Source organism: Anguilla anguilla, chromosome 7 (genome assembly GCF_013347855.1).
Source record: "Anguilla anguilla isolate fAngAng1 chromosome 7, fAngAng1.pri, whole genome shotgun sequence".
In the NCBI taxonomy this organism is placed as follows: domain Eukaryota; kingdom Metazoa; phylum Chordata; class Actinopteri; order Anguilliformes; family Anguillidae; genus Anguilla; species Anguilla anguilla.
The window spans coordinates 45,525,356-45,551,836 of record NC_049207.1 but is presented as its reverse complement, the minus strand read 5'-3'; the positions used below and the strand labels follow the sequence as shown (position 1 = coordinate 45,551,836).

The following is a 26,481-nucleotide window of genomic DNA, read 5'->3' as shown; positions in this document are numbered from 1 at the left end:
AGAAATGCCACTTGGCCGGCGAGCGTGTACCAGGGCGTGCCAAGGATGCTCCAGGGTTCGTCCCCGGGGGGGGGGGGGGGGGGGGGGGTCGACGGTGCCTCTTGAGCCGGGGCGGGCGAGGTTCGAGTTACACCTCCGCGATTAGCCGCGTCTGGCATTTGGACGACGGGGTAGGATAAATGTCGGGAGCCCGGGGTGAATGTAAATGAGCGGGGAGCCGTCACAAGCAATCGTCCTCAAACGCACAACGTCCTGATTGGGCCTCGCTTCTCATTGTGGAATAATCTATCAAAATAGATGCGAAGCCCCATTTTGCTGATGACGCCAGAGGGGGGGGTTGGGAATATATTCAAAAGGAAAATTCAAATGCCCTTCCTGGATGGGTCTTAAGTGATAGACTGGTCGATAATATTCGCACAGCTGAGTTGTGTGTGTAGGGGAGCAGTCTGCTGTTCTACAAGGACACAGTTCCTGCTCCCCACTGAACGGGCAGCCACGGTCCAGTGTTCAGAGACCAGCTGAGGGAGGACTAGCCCGAGGATGTACATTTCCTGACAGAACTGTAAGTCTCCTCCATCACTGCAGGTGCCCAGGTAAAGTAGCAGGCAGCACAGCGATGAAAAGCGGGTTTTCCCTCCAAAAACACACAGCAGTCAGGTGTCAGTCAATTACAGCTGGGAATTATAAAACAGGGAGAGAAAACAAAAAAGGTCAAAAGTTGATTACAAAAAAGTTGCTACAGGATTTGTTTCAGAATACTGTAAATAAAGAACATCAAAAGTTGTTTTCCAAGAAACTAGGAAACTGAGGTATTTGGATGGATGCATCAAGCATTAATCAATCCAGGACTTAATAAAAGGGAAATGGGAATCTTTACACTTGGTAAACAAATAATTACAGAGCATCTTTCCCAATCCTTTATTGCAATCATGCATTGAAAGTACAGTAAGACACATCACAGTTTTAAAGGAAATCATTCCCTTAATGGTTTAGCAAGTTAGCCTGCTAAATGAAGCAGAGTTTTCTGTGATGTAAAATGGTTGCCCATTAAACAGATCATCCAGCTACTGCATATGCGCAAATGACAACACATTAATCCACTGGCTTCTGGGCTTACCATTCAAAGTACTGCTCAAATACAGGCAAGACTTTAACTGTAATTTAATCTACAAAAGCGCATTCGAGCCTGTCAAGCATTCTACCATTCAAAACAAATTGTAAATGAGGAATTGCTACTACTGTGCATTCCAGAGAAGATAGTAGGCCATAAAACCACCTACGTATTTTTTCTTGGCTGTACATACTACTTTTCATATAATCAGAATTGTGATTACATGTACAATTACTAAATATTTCACTAAGTATATCAAGTTTGATATGCTTTCTAAAGGATGGGAAAAGCGAAACTTTTTTCTAGTTTATAAAGAAGTCTAATTGAACATGAATTCTGTGCAATAATTCTCTGGGGAAAAAATTCAAACAGTATTAAGGGACACTGTATATGAATTACGCAGTGTTGCTAATGTCTTTTCAATGTTATAGAAGTGAAAAGTTCAAAAGAAAATTGCACTTCCTCGGCTGCTTGAAGACAAAATTAGAAATGGCCAAAGCGGACTCATTTAAGCCCTTAAATATAAAACAGTGGTGGAAAAATCAAGATAATGAATTAATAGATAACTTTCATTTCATGGAGAGTAGATAAGACACAGTTAATAGAGATAACTTTTCATAAAATCAATCATTCAGGAAAATATTTCCAAAGCAGGTAGAGGAGGGGATAAGACAGGCATTGAAGGGCGATCTTTGCAGCAAGATCTGGACACACCGATCTCTGGAACTGTTCACTGCCAACTGAACAGTTCCCGAGAGGGACTCGACGCCCGGGAAAAACTCAGAGCCCCCCAGCAGAGTCTCTGGCGTGGGACAGGAGAAAGGACGAGACCAATCTCCGAAAACGGACAGACTTTAGTGGCCACCCACCAACTTCCAGAGTGCTGTGGACACGGTAAATCCTTTCCTGTGTCCCAAGCTATTACACAATGAGAACCACCCTCCCCTCCCACTGTATCCCAAAGGTAGGGAGAATTCATGAGAAAGTGACTAATCCATAAGATATTAGGGTACTTGTGAGCCACACAAAAGATGAATGCATGTGATTGAAACATATGGGCAATAGGCCCACTGCTCCTGCCTACGCACCTGTTCATCTTCAACGGGAATGGCGCCTGAAGGTATGTCTCTTCATCTTCCATTACAGCCCAAAACAGTTTGAGTGGTTGATCAATGTGCAGACTTGTACCTTTTTTTCTTGGAAAATGGCAGCCTAGATCTGTTAGCTTGAAGGCACAAATACCGGTTTCAACTGCCAGAAAACAGTACAAAATGAATCATGCTTGAACGGTATTTAAGAAAACAGTATTATCAAGTTAAGGGGTGTTCCCTTTTACTGTCCCCGAATCAACAATAAATAACAAACCATAAATTATTCATGGTAAATTAAGTTATTCTGGTGGCGACATTGTTGAGGATCACCAACAATTAGGCCCACCTGATTGACTTTTAAAAAATACTTCGTACCACTTTAGATTTGTGCTATTGAAGCATCGCGGGACATATCCAAAAGCATATTTTTAGAAAGCATTTTCGAAAAACAAACTTACTGAGTCCAGTCTTACTTTTTTTTAAACTCATGAAGAAAGTCTGAAGCAGTTTAAGTGTCAGCAGACTATTACTGTGAACACTGTAACCTGCTGACTTTTTGCCCCATAATGCACCTCTCTCCAATTTGAATCAGTTTTATTGGCAGAGCTCTGCATCTATTTTTGCCCTGAGTGACAGGATGAGATCGCTAGGCAACAACCATTTGGAATGTTGCCACTGCCCACCTACCTCCAGAACAAATGTGGCCACACACAATCATGCACTGCCTGCCAATCATTCATCTCCCTAACAACCACAATTGAAACGGTACTCAGTTCACGGTCTATGGAAGAAGGCTGCTGGCGTTAGCCGCTAACTGCTAAAGAGTTTGGGAGGGTTTAATAAAGATCCCGGAGATGCATCCGTCCGCACACAATTAAGCGTTTAACTCAAGACAAGTAAAAGCAACAGGTGGCGTTGTGGAGAATCCGCCATTGTAGAAGCTCTCGCTGCGTTTCCGCGAAACGGGTGAATCATTCTGAAGTGACGCGTTCGGATCCTGAGGCAGAATTCGTAATTTTAAAAGAATGCGCTCAACCGGAGTTAAATGTTTGCGAGAAGACAGCCATATTCAGGAGGTTTGGCACCTTGGCTGGATTTTCAGCCTCCCGGACCGGAGAAACCGGAGGAGCTGATTAAATCAGGGTGGGCGATTAGAGCTGGCCGGCAAGAAAGCGGACGGTGTTGCACGCCAAGACCAAGGTCGAGTAGACAGACCTAATGCGATTACAGGGCGTGACTTCCTGGAACAGCTCTGTGACCATTATGCATTCTCTGTTTAGTGTACACATAGTACACAGCCATTACAGGAGAAATGCACTGACACTTAGCGTCACGGTGGATTTAGATGCGCATCGTCACTGCGTGTATTCTGTATTCACCGGCCTCGTCGGCAAAAGATTTTATACGTGAATGCGCTGCAGAAGCTTTATTGAACATACAAGACAACTTTCGCACGCCGGACAAACACAGACAACCGAAATGCTTGAAATGGAAAACAAAAACCCACATTTTATTGCACTTAAGTTATAAGAAAATAAAAATTCTAAGTGACTCAAAACAATAGACACAATCCCTTTGTTTTTTTTCCTGTCTGTTACATCAGGCAGTTACACGAACTGGAAAAAAAAAAAAAAAATTAAACAACCTGCAACATCTGATTTTTCAAACCAGATCATAAATTAACAGGGAAATTAAAAGAGCAGAGGAAGGAGATTGTTTAATATACAGTGCTTTTACCACTTTCACAGTTCAGCTTGAGTCGGGTAGCCCCTGGCAACCAGGTATACTGTTTGGCCACTTTAAACGTTTTAGAATATTTGCCTGTGGTGTTTTGTTGTCCCGTTCACAAACTATCTCTGTTCATGTACAAGTCAGTTCACAGCAAAAACACTGTAACATGTTTAATAGCTTAATACTCGTCACACTAAGACAGACCTGCTTCTAGTCGAAATGTTTTTTTGTCAGTTTTATTTTTTTTAAATGTCCAGCTTTAACTCGAATGCCATTCTTGAACATCTGAACCAATCAAATGGGTAAACAGAAACCTTTGTACATTTCGTTAAATTAAAGACTTTTATTTTCGAGATTTTTTTCCCATCCCCCCCACAATCCTCAGGGCAGGGTAGCTTCCCCCCGCAGAGCAGGCAGACGGAGCGTTGTCCTCAGGAATGTGTTTACGAGTCGCCTGGAAAACGCACGCGCACCCCACACACAGATCCGCACGGCCGCGTCAGGCGCGCCTGCGCCAGGCACGCCCGCGCCAGGCACACCCGTTCCCCGCTCCTCCAGAACGTTCCTCCTCTCCGCCTCGTAGAGGCACATTTTGGCTCAAGTTTCAGTGGCAAAAAGAAAAAGAAAAAAAGTCTTACGATTCGTCGAGTTTCAAACTAAGTCCAAACTAAGTCCAAACTAAGAGTCAATTTTGGAAATTTCGCCTGGGACTAAAACGTCGCAGCCGTAAAAAGTTTCCACTTTTCCTTTTCGTTTAGCAGCATAAATACAGTTTGGCCACCGGAAGTACAGAGCTGGGATGGGAGGCTGCCCGGAGAGCTCCCCTTCCAAACGGCCACACTTCCGGGAAGTTTGGGCCAGCTCCCATACCAGTTCCATAAATTCCAGATTCAGCTTTGAACAAGAACAGAAAACAAAAACGTGGAGAGATGTAGAGAGAGAAAGAAAGGAGTTAATACTGTGACTGTGATTGTTGTTGGCAACGGTTGGCAAAAAAAAAAACAAAAAAAAAAACTTTGAATTCGATGGATCGAACATACAAAGTAAAATTCACAGTACGGTTTGCTTTTCTGTTGAGTTCAAACCAGGAAACAAAACACACAAACCCGCAAAAAAAAAAAAAAAAAAAAAAAAAAGGAAAAAAATGTCTGAATTGAGGCAGTTGCCTCCTGGTTTGAAATTCTAGCAAGCTCTAGGCTTCCACTGACACTGCTGTGTTTTTTTTCTCCCCTCGATAAGAAGCCAAACTCAACACTTAAAAACTGAGGAACATTTTCTTTACACCATTTACCATTTGTCAACAACTGTTGTTTCATTCCTTTGTAACGTATTTATACAGTGGAGAGTCCATAGATTTGTTGCCTTGTTTACGTATTTATACATATGGGCAGTTACGTCAGGCTTGGGCGAGCAAGTCTCTGTGCAAAATTACCCGACCCACAGGGGGAATCAGCGAGGAGTTTCCATGGAGTGCGTTTCCATGGTGAGTTTTGCCTTTGTCAGTTCTCTCCTTTTATTTTTCCCTTGCACCCCTTCCCAGCAGACCGCAGGCTTTACCTGGCTTGCGTGGGGAAGGGGGGGGGGGTGTATCAGGAGAGGGGGGTTGGGGGGGGGGGGGGGCGCATGGGGTGGAATGGACCGGCAGGTCACGGTGTGGGGGGCATGAGGAGCGGCCGTCTGATCTTAATTTGGTGAGTTGTGCCGAAAACCCCTTCACCACCAACCCCCCTGCCCCCGCGCCGCCTCCGCCCCCCCGCACCCCCTCCCCCCTCCTCGTTGCCCCTCCCCCCTCACTTCAGGTCCACGTCGAAGTCGAGCACGAGCAGCTTGGTCTCCTCGGTGCCGTTGCGGCTGCCCACGGCGCACACCAGCTTGGTGTTGGAGGCGCGGATGCGCCACACCACCCCCCCGCTGCCCCCGCTCTCCAGGGTCACCAGGTTGCGGATGAACTCGCCCGTTTTCAGGTCCCACAGCTTGACCGTCCCGTCGTCCGAGCTGGTGATCACAAAGTTCTTGTTGAACTGCAGGCAGGTCACAGCGCTCTGGTGTTTGTGGGGACCTAGGGGTGTGGGAAAGGGTGGGTGGGGGGGTGGAGACATAAACAACCGTGAGCCCTCGCTGTGTGAGGTATGCCCGGCAACACCAAATCTCTGGAAACTAATAATGTTGAATATTATGACACGAACGATCCCAAAACCAATATTGCATTTAACATGAAATTTGTCCCGGGGGGGAAAATGTCACAAGCAATGGAAAACCGAAATATAAGAACACAAAACCCCCCCCCCCCCCAGAGATTTCAGCACACTGCAGGAACTGTACTAAGGCTTCCTGTACAATCATTGAGCCTAAGAGCACCCCTACTGCCGTCCTCTTCAGTTACGCACTCAAGAACCTGCTTCAGCAAAGATCCGATTGCATCAGTCTAGAAAACCAACCGAGAAAATCGTTTGATGCCTTTTTAAATGTCTCACGAGAATTTGTCCATGCAAGGTAAAACATAATACAAAACGTAAAATGCATACACAAAGAAATCAATACTCATAAATTGAAATAATTTATCCATTGCTATGTGACATGCATGCAAAAAAATATCTATAATTTTAAAATACATCACTGACATACGCTAAAAAAAAAAAAACCTTCATTATGGCTACTGTACAAAAAAATAATAAAAAGAGTAGAAGACGCATTTTAGCCCCGTGTTCGAAACTCAATGTGCCGGCACACTGTCTCTTTCTGAGGCATAATTAAGTCCTTGACACGACATTACACTTGCAAATGAATAACCTTTTAAACAGGCTGCAAAATGTCCCCCAGTGAGAAATCACAGCCATAACCAGTGAAATGACACATGGGGTTACCTTTGTTATTCAGGAGGTCTGTCACCCAAATCCCCCCCCCCCCTCCCCTCTCCCCCCCTCTCTGGGCTAATAGCTATTCTGTAACACCACCCGGTCTTCAACCTTCTCTTTTAAGATGCTTTGGTCTCATGCACAACTGTCCTCCCACACCATCGCAGTTCACACACATGGACCAAAGACAAATGTACAAAATGTCCGCCGTTCACAACCAAACCTGAGGCCTCCACACTGGACCTACAGGACTGGCTGGTTAATTTGCTCACCAGAGACCGGTCTACGCTCTCCTCCCTCACTAAAACGCGCTGGCCGTTGTCTTTCGTCTGTGCCTTTTAATGAACGCTAGCGACCACTCATTGACCCAATTAGCCAGCCGCCCTGCAAAAAACAAAACAACCCTCCCCCACCCCAGTCCCCCGGGTCATCTCCCATCCGCGCGCCCTAATAAGGCGACCCCCCCCCCTCCCCCCTTAGCAGCCCAATTTCAGCACCTCTCACTCACTGTGTCAGCCGCTCTCTGCAGTCTCTTTGTTCAGTGCTGCTCTAATCCACACAGAAACCACAGTAAACTGCAGCACAAAGAAACTGTAAAGCACAGACCTCACCACAAAACACACCTATCTAATGCTAAACTTAACCCCTTTACTCTCCCCGTTTACTGTTTAATCAGCAACGTGTAGTAGACGATAACATTATCCGTTCCACACTGTTTCTTTGCCCTGTTCCTATAGGTGAACTGGGTTTTTGGTCGGTCTTCATACTGAATGCGAAGCAGTTAATGGCGTACGCAGCCATATGCTGGAAACTACAGTATACGACGGCTCAATGACCTCGATAAAATACCCCATCGGAGTCTTAATTAATCCACACTTGCGTCACTTAAATTTGTACTGTAGCCTTTTTTTGTGCTCAGATGAAGCAACTACTTCGACGCTCGGGCAAGCCAACCTGGCCAACCAGCGTCAAACAGGAACTAATTACCTCCGCACTGCGAACGCTCCGCTGACAAAAAGGCCGTTCTCGAACCGTGACTTTTTTCGGCATCGCAAGACGACGAACGGATAAATCGGTCCGTACTTCGGCGACCGTGCGTTATTATAACGGTTGAGACGACGACGGCGTGAAACGACGGGCGCGGTTCCTCGGGTCACCTCGTCAGCGCCTCGCTGCCTGGCGAAGTCACGTCCGCAGAACTTCACGTTTATTCAGAAACCCGGCTAAGCTAACGTGCCGCTACGCGCCCCAGTTACGCCCCAGTTACGCACACACAATCAACGTCCCGCGAGATTACGCTTAGCCCCGCTGGGCGGGCCGCTGTGGTGTGCGTGCCCTTGCGCTAGCGAAGAGGGGGGGGGGGGGGGGGGGGGGGAAGAAAGGTCTCCCCGGGAACGCTTTCAGGACAATAGCAGCTCCCGGGAGGCCCGAGCCTAGCGTTTGCGATCTGAAAGTCAGGCTGCTGTTCTTACACAGCGGACGCCTGCGTTAACGCGTGGGAACGGGGAGTCGTTATGTCGTTTTTGCGGCGACGGCAGGAGCCACGCCCGCCGCGGGCGCTGGAAACCTGCGTCCCGCCCCGTCTCGCCGAGGTTCGAGAGGTAAACCGAGGAGGCTTCACGCGACGCTCTCCGAATATAAACACGCCGTACCTGCTTTATAACGGACACCCCTGCTTCCAACCGCAGACGTGTGCGTAAGAACACAAACAACCTCTAAACACACACACACCCACCTACACATGCGCACACACACACACACACACACTCCCACCCAACCCACCCACGCACATGCACACACACACACACACATACACCCAGACACACACACACACACCCACCTACACATGCACACAGACACACACACACCCAACCCACAGACACACACACACCCAACCCACCCACGCACGCACACACACACACACACACCACTCACACCCAACCCACCCACGCACACGCACGCACGCACACACACGCACACACACACACACACTCACACCCAACCCACCCACGCACATGCACACACACACCCACCTACACATGCGCGCGCACACACACTCACAGCCAACCAACCCACGCACGCACACACACACACACACACATACACCCAGACACACACACACAGTTCATCCCTTTTTTTCCCCCCAACTCCAACTTATAGACTAATCTACATTATAACCTGTTCTGCTCTATTTTTAACTGTCCACTGAAGCATGTAATTGGCTGAATATTATGAAAGGACAACTTTGGGCAGAAGTGCTGAAGCGGTTTCTTTAGCGGCCAGTGGCCAGCGGCGGGACGGTGCGGGGACAGGGGGCAGGGGCGGGCGCGGGGTGAGGGGTGGGGGGGGGGGGGGGGGTGCGGTTAAAACCCCGCCGGCTCACCTTGCAGCGTCTGTAGGCACTGTCCCGTCTTGATGTCCCAGATCTTGACGGTGGAGTCGGCGTTGCCCGAGACCAGGATGTTGTCCTTGAGCTCCATCCCGCTGGTGAGCGACTGGTGCCCCGTCAGCGTGTGGATGCAGTTCCCCGTCTCCACGTCCCACACGCGGATCGACGTGTCCAGGGACCCGCTCACCACGTGGGTCCCGTCAAACTGTCAGGAAGGGGGGGGAGGGGCGGAGGAGGACCTATGTTTAGGGCTATGCTTGGATAGCTGTAAGCCTTTCATGCAAATACATGGTTAAAAGAGGAGATGCATCTCCATTAAAATGCACAGATGGCTATAATAATAATAATAACAATTATAATAATTGCCTTGACCTATAAAAGCTAATAATCTGAGATAATTACTAGAAACAGAGCACAATAGGATATCCGACCACCAGTTAAATAAGGCATTTTAAAAACATTTTATAGTGTAACCAAAAGCAGATAATGCATCCTGTCAACTGAAATATTTACAATAAAAAAATTTGGTGGGGGCAAAAGGAAAGAAAATGTCATGTTATCATTTCATAGCTCACTGCTCATTAGGTGGCTATTAAATCTGGATGGCTGTGTCAATGTATATCATCAGTGCAGAAATGGTGCATTTGAAAAGAGGAGCAGCCCTTCTGCAAATAACGAGCGTGGTTTTGATCTTCACAACACAGTTTATCCGACAGAATCTGCTCATTACTTCTTCCACTTGACACAACTCAAATTATTTCATATAATTGACCCAATTGCTTTTGCACACAGCACATCACGTCCCATTTGACACTGCGAACAGCAGGCCCTGTTGAAGGAGTAGAGGTCCGTCATCGCCTGTAATGAGTACTGCTGCCTTATCCGTTACCTACACCGGGTAGCACTGCCGTATTACCTGTAGTAAAGTACTGCTTGTGCGTCTTTCACAATTAATGAAGAGACCCTGTTTGTATATTTCTCACCTGCAAGGAATAGATCCAGTTTGTGTATTGTGCGTTCGCAATGAATAGTTTGGGGTGCACTGCTCGCCAACAATGAACAGACACTGTTGGTGTAGTGCGAAATTGTAATGAACAGTTTGGGGTACACTATTCACCTGTAACGAACAGACCCTGTGGGCGTACTGTGTGCTTGTAATGAACAGTTTGGGGTATACTGCTCACTTGTAATGAATAGACCCTGTAGGTGTACTGTGTGTTTCTAGTGAATAGTTTGGGGTGTACTGCTCACATGTAGTGAATAGACGCTGTTGGTGCACTGTGTGTTTGTAATGAACAGTTTGGGGTGTACTGCTCACCTGTAATGAATAGACCCTGTAGGTGTACTGTGTGTTTGTAATGAATAGTTTGGGGTGTACTGCTCACCTGTAATGAATAGACCCTGTTGGTGTACTGCTCACCTGTAATGAATAGACCCTGTTGGTGTACTGCTCACCTGTAATGAATAGACCCTGTTGGTGTACTGCTCACCTGTAATGAGTAGACCCTGTTGGTGTACTGCTCACCTGTAATGAGTAGACCCTGTTGGTGTACTGCTCACCTGTAATGAGTAGACCCTGTTGGTGTACTGTGCTTTAATAATGAACAGTTTGAAGTGTACTGCTCACCTGTAATGAATAGACCCTGCTGGTATACTGTGTGTTAGTAATGAATAGTTTGGGGTGTACTGCTCACCTGTAATGAGTAGACCCTGTTGGTGTGCCCCTGAAGCGTGTGCAGGCAGGTCTCGGTCTCGGGGTCCCACACTTTGACCATGAAGTCGTAGGCGCCGCTGACCACCCTGCGCCCGTCGTACTGAACGCAGCGCACCGCCGCCACGTGGCCCATCAGCACGTGTAGACACTGGCCCGTCTCGATGTCCCAAACCCGCAGCGTGGCGTCCCGGGACCCGCTCACCACCCTGGGGGAAGGGGGGGACGGACGGGACGGTTAGTCCCAGCGGCTCCTCAAACACGCGACACCCCCCCCCCCCCACCCTTTATAATCCAGCTCCGCTCCTCCGGCTGTCCCGCAGGTCCAGCCACGCCCGAACGGGTCTTTTAGGCGAGTAAAACTGGGTTTACCACCGTTCCCGTGGCAACAGAAGTGCAACTGCGCGGAGCTGGAAGGGCCATCCCTAAACTATCCCACCCCCCCCGGCCCCCAGGTTTCAGTACAGAACACGCAAAATGGCGTTTCTAAAAAAAGAAATAAAGAGGCGCTCTTAATTTGCAAAACGCCTTCCGCCGAAGAAGGATGGATATTACTGCGCTTTTAACACGCTCCTGTTATGCAGGTATGCAAAGCCCCAGCAGAAACAGTGCAGCATGCTCCACACGCGCCCCATTTCCATACCAAACACTGCTCACTAGGCTTCAGCTACGCAGTATCTGTGCAGGTTTGTCTTAAAACACAATTGCTATATGCTCTCTGTGTAGGCAATCAAGATTATCCTGTACACTTGGCTGGGGTCGGACCCATTACAGGGAATGAACTGCAATCCAATTTTACGAATTGAAATTTTGAAAAGCGGCCATGGTGTTCAATGAGGATTTATCAACTGATGAACAACATTCAGTGTAATGCATTAAAGTGGAACCGACCCAGACTGTGGACGTATGCATTTCACTTAATACAGCTAAGCGTGATGCTAACTTACTGTGTTATGCACTGCACACCATCTCTTAGTCAGGCTATTTCCATTTTGAATATTTGCCACATCTTTTCACGAAGGCCTACTAATTTGGCTGGCGTCCGGTGAACGCGCGCATTTCCCTAAGAAGGTGGGGGTGGCTGTCGAATCGGCGGGGGGGGGGGGGGGGGGGGGGGGGTGTACCTTTTCTCGTGCAGGTGCATGCATCGCACCGTTGAGGTATGCCCGTACAGGGTGTGGATACATTCGCCCGTCTCCGCGTTCCACACCTTGAGCGTCCGGTCCGTGGAGCCGCTGATGATGATGCTGTCCCTCATCTGGGACGACCAGACGCCGCCCGTGTGGCCCACCAGCGTCCTCAGACACTGCAGACGCACAGGAAGGAGAAGCTTAGGCCCGTGACGCAGGTGAAACGAAACGCATTCCGGGATCCATTCGAGAAACAAGACGCTAGGCTAGCGAAGCGGCGTCGCCGTGGCGCGCCCGTCCACGAGGACGCCAACGCCCGCCGCGACCTCTCGCACGCGCTTCGCAAACGAGGAAGCGAGTCGCCGTCCGCCACTTCCCCCGCTTCAGAAAGTCCGGCTCGCTCGAGCGCCGGCTCGGTGCAATCTGAGATCGTTAACTGGATGCAGGGTGCGGTGATTAGGGAACTTCATTCCCCCCCCCGCGCCGCATTTGAATTTCAACTAATGGCGTTAGCCGCGAATAATGAGCTGCTGAGGAACGGTGACGCGGCTCGAGTTCCCGGACGCCTCCGGTGCGTGCAAATTGGTCTTCCTGCGCCCCTACGATATGAGGGCGGCGGCAGGACCAGGAACTCCCCCGTGCCCCCCCCCTTCCTGACCCCGCCCTCCACGCCACACGCTGAAGGCCTCTCCGCTTGGTGCGACGGAAGCCCCTTCCCGGGTTGCCGTCCCGGCTCGTCGGACCGCAGGCGAAGCGGTTAGCAAAGAGCTGCCCGGGTTTCGGTTACGCACCGCGCCGGCAACAAGAAACAGGCACTGGCCCGATTCTGAAAATTAGCCAGCGCTGTTTTCAGGATTCTCCGATTTGTTCGGAACTTTCTTGGAAAAACCAGTCTTCAACCTGATTAAAAACATTTGTGATTGTTGTTGAAGCCAGCAGGGTAGTCCTGAAACTTACACGGGGATTACCTTACACTTCAACTTTCTTTCTGTGCTTGTGTAAAAAAAAATCTACAAAAAAAAAAAAACGACCCAATTATAGTTTACAGTATGCCAACTTTTCTTCAAAAGGACGACTTAAGGCTCCACAAGGCAGAAAATCACTCCGGAGTATGAAATTAATAATGTGCCTAGTCGGTCCACCCGGTTTCTCCAAACTGACAGAAGAATCCTACCCTTAGGATACCTCTATTCAAGGCGGAAAACATCCAAGGAAAGGTTATACGTAACCAGAAATAAACCGGCAGTTTTAGATTTTTTTTATTGATATATTTTCAAATCAATTACTGGATGAAGGAGTTCATTTTAAGTCCATTGGGAAGTAGAGGAGCATTCCAGGATCATAGTGTGAGCATCTTCCCAGCTCCGTGATCTGCTACTTAGGACTGGGAGAGGACCCTTACAGGCTCTTTTCAAAATGGAGGGGTTTAGGTGTCCGTTTATCTGCCTGCCATGCGGGAAAAAAAAAACACAAAAAAAAAAAACGCAACCCTGTCTGTTAGGACCAGTAAATTACTGTAATTTTTGGGGGGTGTTTGTGTTTTTGCAAAGGTTGCGGACTAATCCAATGGGCCCTAAATGACATTTCCCGTATTAAATTTTTCCCCTCCCATTCGAGCGCGATGCAATAATGGCGTAAAGAGGCCGCTAAGTGCTACAATGAGCATGGCGCGAGCGATACACAAACCACTCCAAGTGCCCATTACCAGTACCTTCCAATGGCACACCACTGAGCGATAAAGGCAGAATTATAGCGGAGCTACTAAACGAAAATGACGGCAGGACGGCGCACTCTCGTTTGCGCGGTGGCCGCGTGCCATCGCGTGTCCGAAACGCGCCCCGGCGTCCCGCGAATGTGTGCCCCTCGAATCGGACGGGGTTCCTCTAATGAGAACAGGCTGTCCGCAACAGCTGTTGGGTCCCTGCCTCCTCCTGTACAACGCCCCCCCCCGCAAAAAAAAAAAATTGCTGAAGAAAACGATTCATTTTACAGGAAAGGAAGAATAACAGCGAGAGGAGAGAGAAGGTGAAAAAGAAAGCCTTTGTTACGATGCTGCGGGGAAAATTTGTCTTGGCGTTTGACGGACAAGTGGGATGAAGACCGCCTTTTAAACAGAACATAAGAGCCCTATATTCTGTGTAATGGCAGAAATCCACTTAGACTCCATTTCGGAGAACACGGACCAGACCCCCAGACCTCAAGGACAGTACTTTTTAGTGAATGTGTTTTTAACCGCAGCGACCCGTCCAAACTGCATCAGATACGCGCTAATGATGAATGTTCCGGGCTGCCTCCCGCCGAATCCCGCCACGGCCTTATCGCGACCCACGGAGAGCGCGTCCAGCGCGCGAGGGCGGGGTTTCGCCAGCGCTAACCCCGCCACAGCGCTCGACTGCAGCCGGCCTGGGAAAAGGGCGGGGCCTGCGTCAAGGCAAATATTTAACAGTTTTCAAAAAGCTCTTCTCTGACCTCCGCATTCCGACCGCGAACTGTTTTCCGTCGGCTTATTTTTAGTTTCCCGGGCGACGGCAAATATTTGACCCAGGAGCCGAAACGAGACGGGCGCGGCCGCGCTCACACCTGACATTCCGCGCATTCTTCCCGCGGCTGGGAGACGCCGCTGGGCTGACCGGGGCCGAGGACGACCGTGCGGTCAGACGGCTCTCCTGCGGAGCGCTTCTAAAGGACGTCTGCAACACGAGGAGAATACCCCCTAATACTAACACACACACACACGCACGCACGCGCACACGCACACACACACACACACACTCACACACACACACACACACACAGACACAGACACACACACACACACACACACACACACACATACTAACACACACACACACACACACAGACACAGACACACACACACACACACACACACACATACTAACACACACACACTAACACACACACACACACACACACACACTCACACAGACAGAAAGAGAAAGGAGGGAGAGAGACAGAGGGAGGGAGGGAGGGAGGGAGGGATAGAGAGAGAGAGAGAGAGAATGAAAATGAAACACTTCAAGGATAAAGAACTGAGGAGTAAAGCAGGGTGCCTAAGGCCTGTGAGTCTTAACGAAACTGAGGGGGGATTTGGCGTGTAGCGACGGACCGAGGCGTGAGGGCGTGGCCCCCCTCGCGAGCAGAAACCCGCGGGCGGGCCCCGACGCAGCCGAAACCGGGGAGGGGGGGGGGGGGAGACGCCTCGCAGCCGGAGGTATGCGCAACCGAAACCGAGCAGGGGAGGGAACATTTAAAAAAAACAGCTTGAGGCGAGAAGCGCAGGGAGAGCGAGGAGAGCGAGGCGGGTCAGCTGCTCTTAATGGGATTACTGCCGACTGCTGCCCTCTCCAAACCGTTTCACAAAGGCACAATTTCCGGAACCTTCTTTCGCGATCGCCTCGGTTTCTGTTCTGGCGGGCCCTTCTCTGTGACTCAGCGCGCCCCCTCCCCCACCCCCGTCTCGCCGCACTGTGTGGGCCGGCCTGGGAGACCAGCGGCCTCGTTTGGGGCGAAGGGACGATAAAAATCCAATTTCAGCCTATCGCTGGGGTTCAAGGGTACGGGCGGGCGGGCGGGCGGGCGGACGGCATCTAGAACGCGTGCTGAGATAACGGCGTGGGAGACATGCGGTATCCCGAGAGACCGATTCACGGCGCCCGAAACGTGTTTCGCGGAGGTAGTCCCAAGAAAGCCAGATGTACGCGGCGCGTTAATTATCAAACCCGACTGATGACTTCCCTCCTGAAATCTGCCCACAAGAGGGGTGCATATCTCCCTCTCCTTCCCTCCCACCCTCTCTCTTTCCCTGCCCCCCCCCCTTCCTCCATCTCTCCTTGCCCCCCCTCTCCCTCCCTCTCTCCATCCCTCCCGCAATCCCTTCCTCCCTCTCGCTCCCTTTCTCTCTCTGGGAATCCCACTGACGAGAACAGATGGACAGATCATTCGTTCTCCGTTCCACCTCTGCTAGAAGGACGAGTATAATGCAGACCTGGGGGGGGGGGGGGGGGGGGGGGAACGAGAGCTGGAGCATTTTTTACGCATCGCAGTCGCACCGTAAATTTGCAGACGGAGAGGCGTCCGCACGCCCGCGTGAAGCGGCGACAGAGACGGGCGGGCCGAACGCGCGGCTGAAGGCGAACTGAACCCGCCCGGTTCTACTCAAGACGTTCGAAGCCTCAGATCGTCAGTTGAGGCTCTCAAAAAACCTACTCAAACAGATGCGTCTACAAGCACCTCGAGAGCAAGTCGAGGGGCCAAACAAATCTCCATAAAGTCCACACTTACACCCAATAAAAACACACAAAAGGCTAAAGAGGAAGGGGGAACGGATTCAAAGCCTGTTCTCCGAGCCACCCACACAGTCCTGCCAGATCTCTATCAGGAGAACAAATACGGAACATCTGTACCAACTGCCAGAGAAGCCAGAGGTGGAAGCTGATTACCGCAAACCCTCTGAGCCTTTAAGCCACTCCCACTAATCAGCTCGCTCAAAATCTCCCACGATGCACTGCTTCGTCACCCCGCCCCATGGCTACATCGTGACAGATGTACGCAGTAGTGCTGCATAAGAACTACTGTATTCTTCAGCAGGGTTCTGGTGGCCTTATGTAGATCATCCAAGTCCCAACAAAAAATAGCTACACATTAGTCAGATAATGGCATTTCTTCATATGGGAAATCTGATGCAGATAACGTGCAGCTAACGATATTAGCCCAATGGGCTGGTGTGTATCACAATCCTTTAGAGGGAGGGGGGGGGGACTACATGCCCCTGTCCTCCAGGAGACCTGGTCCCTTTATCTACAGTCCATCTCTCCATTAACTGGGTTACCAATGATCTTGTCAGTAACCTCATCGTCTAATGGAAGAATAAGAGCGATGTGCGCTTCGCGCCTGAACCGTTCTTGTGTGAGTTGTGGGGGGGTGGGTAGCTACGGCAACCGTGTGCGCGGAAATTAGGGAATTGATTAAACGTGGCGTATTAACCCCTCCCCCCCCCCTCCGCAATCAGCCCCCTCCCGACGGCTCCCCGTTCGCTCGTTTAACTTCCCTCAGCAGCGCTCTGATGCAATTACATGGGAGAGCCTGCCCCCCACCCCCCCCATTCGCCCCCCCAACACCCCCTTCCCTTCTGAAAGCAGGACGGAGCCACAGAGCCCTTAACACCGAGAGCTCTCGTTAGGGCTCTCGTTAGGGCTCCAGTGCGGGCGCGGAGCGCGGAGAGGGTACGAGAAGCGGCGTGCTTCACGGCCATCTGCGAGCGGCTGGCTCGCGTTCAGTTTTTTCGTTTTGTTTTTTTTTTTGGGTTTCGCTTTTGTTTAAGGGTTAGCATTAAGCAGAGCCGCAAGGCTGATGTGACAGATTCGGTCATGAATTCTTAAAAAGGCTTTTCTTTTCTGTTTTTTTTTTTTTTTCGCCGGCTTGCTGGAAAAAAAAATTTCTAATATAAAACAAAAAATGACAAAGAGAGGCGTGGGACAACACAAAATCGTGGAAGCTCCTTACTCCCCTGAGAGAATGTTATTGGACGCCGGGCTAAGGCTGGGAGGGGTGTAAATGGAAAGCCCCTCCCCCTACCGCACGGGCAAGTCTGATGACTAGCACCGCCTATTCTCTAATACCCGACCGCTGGGATTGGCGCGAAGGTTCGAGCGAGACGTTTCCGTCGCGGCACCTGATGAACGCATCGCCGGTCGGGGCCGAGCGCTCCGCCTAGACGCCACCGGTCGCCGACCGCGACAGCGCCAAAGAACGAGGGGGGGGGGGGGGGGGGAGAATAACGTTAGTGTTGTTAGCAAGGCGGCTGTTATTGATGGCTTCACCCGCTTTGAGTTGTAATGAAACGGATCGATAAGCGCGAAAAATACACGGCTGAAAAAATGAAACACACGGCTGGGGATGAGGGCTCCGACAAGGCCTCGCGTGGCGATCGTCCACCATTACGGCTCGAGTCAGCCGCACGCCCGCGCCAGCGGATGGGAAAACGCCTCAACGGATCGGAAACGCAGTTCTAATAGGGGTTCCTGGAGAGGCGAGCGGGGGGAAAGGGAGAGATTTGTGAAGCTGTCGGACAGAAGCGACCGCGGGAGGGGGGCTCACCTTGCCCGTGACTGCCGACCACACCTTGAGCGTGTTGTCGTCCGAGCCGCTGACGATGCGGTTGCCGCAGAACTGCAGGCAGGTGATCACGTGGTCGTCGTGACCTTTGAGCACCTGAGGAGGAAGCGGGAGGTCAAAGGTTAAGGCCGAGACACACACACACACACACATCAAAAGCAAGGTTGCAAGAAGGCAAATATTGACTGCAGTGAAACTGGGCCAAACAAACTGCTGATGAGGTAAACTTTCAAAGCGCTTTGAAGCACAGCAACAAGGACAGACTTTGCCCACAATTCACCTGGAAACAGGAAGGAACCTTTTCAACCGGCTCCCGTTTAGACATTTTGGGGAACATAATAGAAGCGCGCACAAAACTTCAATGCAATCTCTTCGAGCCGCGGCGAAAAAAAGCTGGAACTGACATTCGGTTCGGCGGGAACCACCTGCTGACGACGAGCGCATGCCCCACTTGGCTGATTGGGAAAGTGGCCCTCAAAGACTCGTTCTTTCAATCAAACGGACGCTCGGAAGGATGAGGATTTATCACTCAGGGCTGCGGGAGCTAGCCATTAACTTTTTTTTATGGCATGCATTAAACACACGGCCCAGAATTTAGTGCATCTCCGTTCCATATATGGTGTCCTGTTTTCGGAAGAAAATTAATCTTTGCTGTCCTTGTCAGTCACAGCCTGTGTACATAAAAACCCCGAATGAGATGGAAGTTCTTCGTTTCCTGAATACTGTACATTCGAGATAAAAAATGAAGAGCCTTTCTAGCAAACTGAATTATGCAACTGACATTTTTTAGTCTCCAGCACAACGTGCCCTTCTACATTTTTGCTGAAAAGATTCGCTACATTAGTGCACTTGCAGAAGTTATTACTCTGAGAAAAAACATTCCACACAAATAACCTTGATGCAACTCCAATCTTTTAGTGACAAACTTGTAGCGTTTGTTGCTTTCAGTAAGATCCTCACATACAGCAGTTAACGGGCTAAAGATTTGGGGAGGCAGTAGGGATCTGTAGGGGGAACTCTACGCCAGGTGACTGGGGATAAGAGGCCTTGTGTGTACCTTTGGGGATTTGAGGTCTCCTCTTCTCCAGTTGGTGTCTATCCTGTGCTGCCTGATGTAGGCGCTCTTCCAGGGGCTGTGGGTGAACCCCGGTTTCATCACCTTCCTCCTCTTGACGTGGAGCGCCTCGTTAATACCTGACGGGGTAAACAAGCGCTCAGAAGGAGGAGACGGGGGGGGGGGGGGGGGGGGGGGGGGGGGGGCGGGCTTTCGGGGGTTCTGTGCCAGACACCCTCGCCAGGACCCTCCAGGAAGGCGGGAGGGTGGGGGAGGGGGGAAGCTGGTTTAGTTAGCCTCGGTTCCGCCTGACAGATTTCATCGGATGTCTACCTGCTAAATGTGAAACGGGATAATCTCTCCCACTCAGCCAACAAACATGCTTTCAACCGTGTCGGGTTTGCTTGGCAACAGAAGGAGCCTTCTGGGCAGCGCCACCAACCGAAGCAGTGCGCTTTTTCTTCCGCAACAACGCTGGCCTTGCTTCTCAAACTCAACAGCCTGGCAAGCTTTATAACAAAGCAAATAAAACAATAAAAAAAAAACAATAATAATGATCAAATAATACGATGAGAAAAAGCCCTTGGAAAGCGCCCTGCAGGTCTAGCACGGTTGTAATAACGCGGCGGCTTAGGCAGCTGCTGCCGACGTGCGAGCCAACATTCCTGCTAATGACACGCCTGCATGAGAGCGCAGCCCCAGCTGGAGAGCATGCGCGGAAGCCAGGCTAGCTGCGCAGGAGCGCTCCCGCGGCAACAGACCAGCCGGCTCAGAACTGTCAAATCCACACCTGCAGGATTACAGCTGTAAGCAGCGTATTAATGCACAGCTCTGAATCACAGCTTTACGCAGTGTATTAATGCACAGTTCTGGATTACAGCTGTACAAGTGTATAGCGATGCACAACTCTGTAGTGATGCACAGTTCTGCAGTGAAGCACAGTTTTGTAGTGATGCACAGTTCTATACTGATGCACAGTTTTGTAGTGATGCACAGCTCTGTATTAATGCACAGCTCTGCAGCAATGCACAGGTCTGTATTGATGCACAGGTCAGTAGCGATGCAGAGCTCTGTACTGATGCACAGCTCTGCAGTGACGCACAGCTCTGCAGTGACGCACAGTTTTGTAGTGATGCACAGCGCTGCAGTGACGCACAGTTCTATAGTGATGCACAACTCTGCACTGATGCACAGCTCTGTATTAATGCACAGGTCTGCAGCGATGCACAGTTCTGTATTGATGCACAGGTCAGTAGCGATGCAGAGCTCTGTATTGATGCACAGTTCTGTATTAATGCACAGCTCTGCAGTGATGCACAGTTCTGTAGTGATGCACAGCGCTGTATTGATGCACAGGTCTGCAGCGATGCACAGCTCTGTATTGATGCACATCTCTGCAGTGACGCACAGTTCTGTAGTGATGCACAGCGCTGTATTGATGCACAGGTCTGCAGCGATGCACAACTCTGTATTAATGCACAGCTCTGCAGTGACGCACAGTTCTGCAGTGATGCACAGCGCTGTATTGATGCACAGGTCTGCAGTGATGAACAGCCCTGGCTCAGCAAACAGAGACTGCTGTAAATCTGCGGCAGGCCGCGCTGGCTGGCGTTAAGCCTGCTCCTGGCATCCTGGGGAACTGTGTGTGTGTGTGTGGACAGACCAATCAATTTAATCTGTGAGAAACCTATGACATGTTTGGGCATTGACAATGACATACACCTTTGCTGTATGTTTAACTGCAGTCCCAATTCATTAAACTGAGCAGCGCATGGTTGCTGCTGTATGAGTTGCGTAAGGTCGCTGTACGATTTGTGTAAGGTTGCTGTACGAGTTATGCAAGGTTGCTGCTGCGCGAGTTGCCCTTTTCTGAAAGAGTTGCCCATGGCTGCTGTCTGAGTTGTGTAAAGTTGCAGAACGAGCTGCTTAAGGTTGCTGTATGAGTTGCATATGGTTACCCTTGGCTCTGTAAGGTTGCCGTGTGAGTTGCCCTTTGCAGTATTGGTTCTGTAAGGTTGCTGTGTGAGTAGCCCTTCGCAGTATTGGTTCTGTAAGGTTACTGTGCGAGCGGCCATTTGCTGTATGAGTTGTGTAAGGTTGCTGTGCGAGTAGCCCTTTGCTGTATGAGTTGTGTAAGGTTTCTGTGTGAGTAGCCCTTTGCTGTATGAGTTGTGTAAGGTTTCTGTGCGAGTAGCCCTTTGCTGTATGAGTTGTGTAAGGTTGCTGTGTGAGCAGCCATTTGCTGTATGAGTTGTGTAAGGTTGCTGTGTGAGTAGCCCTTTGCTGTATGAGCTGTGTAAGGTTGCTGTGTGAGTTGTGTAAAATGGTGTACGAGTTGCTCAAGGTTGCTGTGCGAGTTGCGCAGGCTCACCTTCCTCCCTGCACTTCTCCCTCCAGAGCAGGTTGTCCTCGGCCAGGATGCGCCAGTACCTGCAGGTCTGCGCCGCCTGCAGCAGGTCTTTGGGTTCCAGGAAGGACAGCACGTACAGGGCCAGCTGAGAGAGAGAGAGAGAGAGAGAGAGAGACGGTCACGCACATGCTCAGTACCTCACCAGCACTAGCCCGCAGCCCCAGCCCCAGCCCCAGCCCCAGCCCCAGCGCCCACCCCCAGCCGCACCCCCAGCCCCACCCCCAGCCGGCCTTTTTAATGGCGCTGTTCATAACCGCCGTGTCACTGGTCTGCCGGTCCACCACCGGCTCAAATTTCATTCCGACAAAAACTCATTTATCGCGACGCAAAACCCCGCCGCTGCGTTTCCGGCGGAGCCCGGGAGCCGGGGGGAGCGGGGGGGAGCCGGGGGGAGCGGGGGGGAGCTGGGGGAAGGCAATTACGAGGTTCGGATTCTCCAATATCCTGGGCGAGGGCCGACGCCGGCGTTTCCCGTCCCGGATTAAAAGCGGCGGCCGGGCCCACCGTCGGGGGTTTTAATTTGCGTCCGCGCGGGGACCCCGGGTCAAGGGAGCGGGGTGCCAGACTTCTCCCCCTCCCTCCCTCTCATCTCTCTCTTTCCCATTCCCTCTCTCTCCTTCTCTCTGTGTGCAGAGGAAGAGAGAGAAACCAAACCTCTCTCTCTCTCTTTCTCGCTCCCTCTCTCCCTCTGTGCAGAGGAAGAGAAACCGAACCTCTCTCTTTCCGTCTAATAGGAAACTCTCGGGGGATTCTTGGAAGGCGTAGGAAAGGAGGCGATCTGCACGAGTTTGCCTCTGCGGCAGAAACGCGTTCCGAAGGAACCGTGACCCCATCCCAGCAGCCTCCGCTTCCCAGCTACTTCACACATCCCTCTCTCTCTCAATATCCTAATTACAGAGACGTGCGGCACGCGGCGACGAACAGGAACTGGAAGAACCGGCGCGTCAGTCAGGTTCTGCGACTCCGCCCTGACGCCAGCGCGCTCACGCTTCTGGCTGGCGCGACGAAATGTCTGCGAGCGGGGCGGGTGTGCCCGGGCGGGGCGTGTCCGTCCGGGTTCGGGGCGGGGCGGAGCCCCCAGGCTCACCTCTTTGGGCAGCAGGGAGATGAAGTCCCTCTGGAACTGCGGCTCGATCACCTGCATCATGTGCTTGACCTGCGTGGGCTCGCAGCTGTCGATGAGCTCGTCCAGCGCCAGGAGCTTCTCCGGACCGCTCCAGCTCTGAAACGCACGGGTGGAGAGAGAGAGAGAGAGAGAGAGGGACGTTAACATTAACACGCGGTCCCAGCCGACCCCGCTACACACACACACGCTAACAGGAGAGTGCCGCCAGCGAGCTCAGCGCTGGTTCATTACACCGGGCACTCAAGTTAAGCTCTTGTCTACGCGACTCTTTGCAGAAGAGGTCCTTACTGCAGCGAGCGCCAGTCCTTGTTTTTGCCTGTGCAAACTTAGCGTAGCAAAGCAACGGGTTCAGGAACCTGAAAGGCAAATCGCGCCCCGCTCGGCAGCGCCCGCGGCTGGGCCGCCCCGTCGAGACTCGGACCCCGCCCCGAAATTACGAGGTGGCAGGGACCGCGGTTGGGGGGCCAGGAGAGAGCGAGCGCGGAGTTTAGCATTAGCTTTAGGGCCTTTCTAAACGCAGTGGGCCTTTAACGGGTCCCATACGCAGGGCTCTTAGCGCACGGTCACCGAGGCGCTCGTTAAAGACTCCTAATTCCCCCCCCCCCCCCCCCCCCCCCCCCCCCGGTTAATGTCCCGGCGCGGAGGACCGCCGAGCTGTGGAGTCCCTGGCGGTATGAGAGAGCGCGTGGCCCGGCGGAAAGGATCGGGGGGGCCTGGCCGTTCGGGGGGGCCCGACCGTTAGGGGGCCAGCTCGGTTGCTGCCAGCGACGCACAAACAAACTTCCCCTCCTCCGGAGTCCGAGCTCTGGCCGTTTCGCAGGGAAGTGCTTTAAACCGGGGGAAATAAAGGGGGGGGTGGGGGGGGGGGGGTATTTAGAAAAAAGAAAGGCTTTTAAATGATGCAATCTGTCAGGAGGCGCCCGTTTGTTTTCAGTCTAATTGCATCACGCCGTGCCATCCACCCTCCGCCATGGCAGACGGCGGGCATCCTTCCTGGACGCCGGGGGGGTCATTACCGGGAAGCCCGCGCCAAGAGAGAGGCGCAAACGAAAGCAAAGCCGCGATCCCAGCGCCCCGGGCCTGCCCACCCGCCCGCACCCCATCCCATCCCGACCGGTTAACGAGCCTGGGCCGGAAAGAACTGCGGCATCCTCCGAAAATGAGATTAACTCCAGGGGGGGGAGCCGCGACAGGAAACGGGGCGCGTTATCTCCGAGGAAACGGCTGGTCATCGCGTCCGTGCGCAGGGGAGATTCGCGCCGAGATCTCTCCACGTTCGAGACCCCCCCCTTTTCACGTCCGGTCGCAACGACTACCGTTAATTCGCCAGATCCGCCCATTCCACGGTAAAACGCTCCGAAGTTATTTTCTTAAAGGTGTTAGGTTCCGGTTAGGGTGCAACCGGGCATCGCGGTTCCCAAAAAAAGTGGTTTCTGAACGTCCCGGCCCAGAACAGCAGCCCCGATTCACCACAAAGCCTTTTCTTAAAAGGATTTCTGTTCGGTTCCTGGATCTGATGCCGCAAACAAAAAGAAGAGAAGAGATAAGAACAGCGCTGGGGAAACGCCTGGAAAAAAAAGGACTTGCGCCTGCGAACAGAAAGAGTGAAGAACACCGTTTCAAAGGTCACGGTACGGAAGGAACATCCCAACCTGCCTTTAACAGAGCTCTGTAGCTCCATTAGCGAAGGCAGCGAGCGGCGCGGTGTGCAGGGAAGGTTGGGTCGGATCCCTCAGTGCTTTCGTTAAGCTCAACTCGTTCACGGCAACCGGCCAAAATCTGGCGCTGTAGTTAAGTGCCCCATCCCGCGGCGCCTCTCCTGAAGTACGGAGAGGGAGCGGGGGGGGGGATTCTGAGGATTACGCTAAAGAAAACAAATCGAGCAGACGCCCCCCCCCCCCACCGGAACCTCCGAATCGACTAGCCCGTGTTTGGAGGGGCAGGTTAATTCCACGCTAGCGCGCGCCGCGGGACGCTAGCGAGGCCGCGGTCATCTCGAGGTCTGAGGGAACGCTGGACGGGAGAGCTGCAAACCCCGTCGGGTCGCGAAAACCAGATGGCGAGAGTCCAACGAGAGAGGAAGGGGAGAGGGAGAAAGGGGGAGGGGGGGGGACAGAGGAGAGAGAAAGAAACAAGTGACAGAGGACAGAGGAGCAAGGAGAGACAACAGAAGACTTCAGAGAATGAGCATCGGGGGGACTGATCTGCCTCACAGACTTCCGCACCGAGACCCGTGCGTTTGGCGAGGGGGGGGGCGGGGCTTACCTGAAACGTGCGGAGCCACTCCTGGAGCCCCGACGGCGGCTGGATGGAGGTGATGCGGCGCCTCTGCTGCCCCTGCCCGTTGGCTGCTCTCAAGTCCCCGAACGTGGTGGGCGTGGCCGGGTACGGAACCAGTCCTGTAGGGCTGCCACATCAAAGGGGAGGGGGGGAGGAAGAGAGAGGGGAAAATTCAGACGCATTAATCGGATATCTCCGGGCAAAGCATTTTTTCCTTTTCACGGAAAACAATATCCTTATTAAAAATCTGCATTCCCCGCAGCTTTCCGTGATCAGCTTTCAAAACGTTACGAGCGCGTTAAGAGGGGGAATATTTGGACAGACTCGCGCATTGGATTAGGCTACAGAGTGCCGTTATGAACTGCCCCGAAGAGGATAACGATGATGAGATTTGGGGCAGAAAACTCTTTATCTTGTGGTTTCTAATCTCTTATCAAACATTTCCTTTGAGTTTGGGGAGGGGCGGGGAGGGCTGGGGAGGGCCACGTGGAGAATCTGTTCTCAATGATAACAAAGGAGTAACAGTAATATCGCGCTTCTGGCAGTGGGAGAGATGCACGATTGATATTAATGAGATAAACATATTGCTTCTGGGCTTTGCGCAGACAAGTTGGCTTCTCAACCTGCTGTCTTCTCATCAAACACGATGATGTAGCGGGGGGGGGGGGGGGGGGGAGAAAAAAAAAACAGCTGCTCACCATAACCCGCACTATAATTCACGCTGGAAACAGAGGAAGCCCAGCGCGAACGCGCTACCGTGACCTTCGACCCCCTTCTAATTACGTTCGTTGTAAATCTGCCCCGCTCCTGACCGGTTTCAAAAGAAACCTTGGGCGGGGGGGGTTGGGGGGGCGGCTAAACGATGCCGTTTCTCACGGGGGGGGCCCGGTCGGGCCGCGGGTGCCGAAAGCTTCAAAGAGGGACGTCCTCCCGAGCGTGGCGCTCGGCGTCAGGAATCCCCGCGCGCCGGGGGCGGGACCCGGGGCCAGCGAACGAGCTCTTCAAAGCGCGGGTGCTTATGATGCAGAAACGGCAACGGGGGGGGGAAGCCAGCTCAGCACTGTTCCACTGCCCGGTGACAGAGTCCTTTAAAGTCGGAAAAGTCTAGTTTCTTCCCGTGAGCGGAGACGGGTCCGTTTCGTAACGGCGGATGAATTTTTAACGGGATTTAAAAGCGGAGAGGATCGCAGGTACGACGGTTAAAACCCGGGAGGGGCTGCCAGCGAGATGGCGGTGGGCAGGGAGATGGCGGTACGCGGCCGCCGTTGCCGGGAAGACGGAACCGAGAGCGGCGCTGGACTTAGCATCCCTTACAAATCTCCAGCGCCGGGGAGGGCTAAAACAGGCTAATCTGCTAACCCTCCAGCTCGAAACACAGGGTAGCGCTAATCGCCAGAGACGCCGACAGGGCGGACCGATCGATTGGGGGGGGGGGGGGGGGGGGGGGGAGGATCCTCG

At 52.0% G+C, this 26,481-nt stretch overlaps 1 protein-coding gene across 3 annotated transcripts in view; it reads right to left on the bottom strand.

Moving 5' to 3' along the window:
* Window positions 1-5,552: 5,552 nt before the first annotated feature.
* LOC118232153 (F-box/WD repeat-containing protein 7) overlaps window positions 5,553-26,481 on the bottom strand; it is a 143,391-nt gene continuing 122,462 nt past the window's right edge. For all 3 annotated transcript variants that reach the window (XM_035426809.1, XM_035426810.1, XM_035426811.1), the window contains 9 exons: window positions 25,009-25,150; window positions 22,705-22,839; window positions 21,579-21,702; window positions 19,211-19,347; window positions 18,136-18,249; window positions 12,013-12,194; window positions 10,872-11,097; window positions 9,172-9,382; window positions 5,553-5,992 (listed from right to left, as the gene is read on the bottom strand). In XM_035426809.1, coding sequence (XP_035282700.1) covers window positions 5,724-5,992; window positions 9,172-9,382; window positions 10,872-11,097; window positions 12,013-12,194; window positions 18,136-18,249; window positions 19,211-19,347; window positions 21,579-21,702; window positions 22,705-22,839; window positions 25,009-25,150 — 1,540 coding nt within the window. In that variant the 3' untranslated portion in view covers window positions 5,553-5,723. The remainder of the gene's footprint in view (window positions 5,993-9,171; window positions 9,383-10,871; window positions 11,098-12,012; window positions 12,195-18,135; window positions 18,250-19,210; window positions 19,348-21,578; window positions 21,703-22,704; window positions 22,840-25,008; window positions 25,151-26,481) is intronic.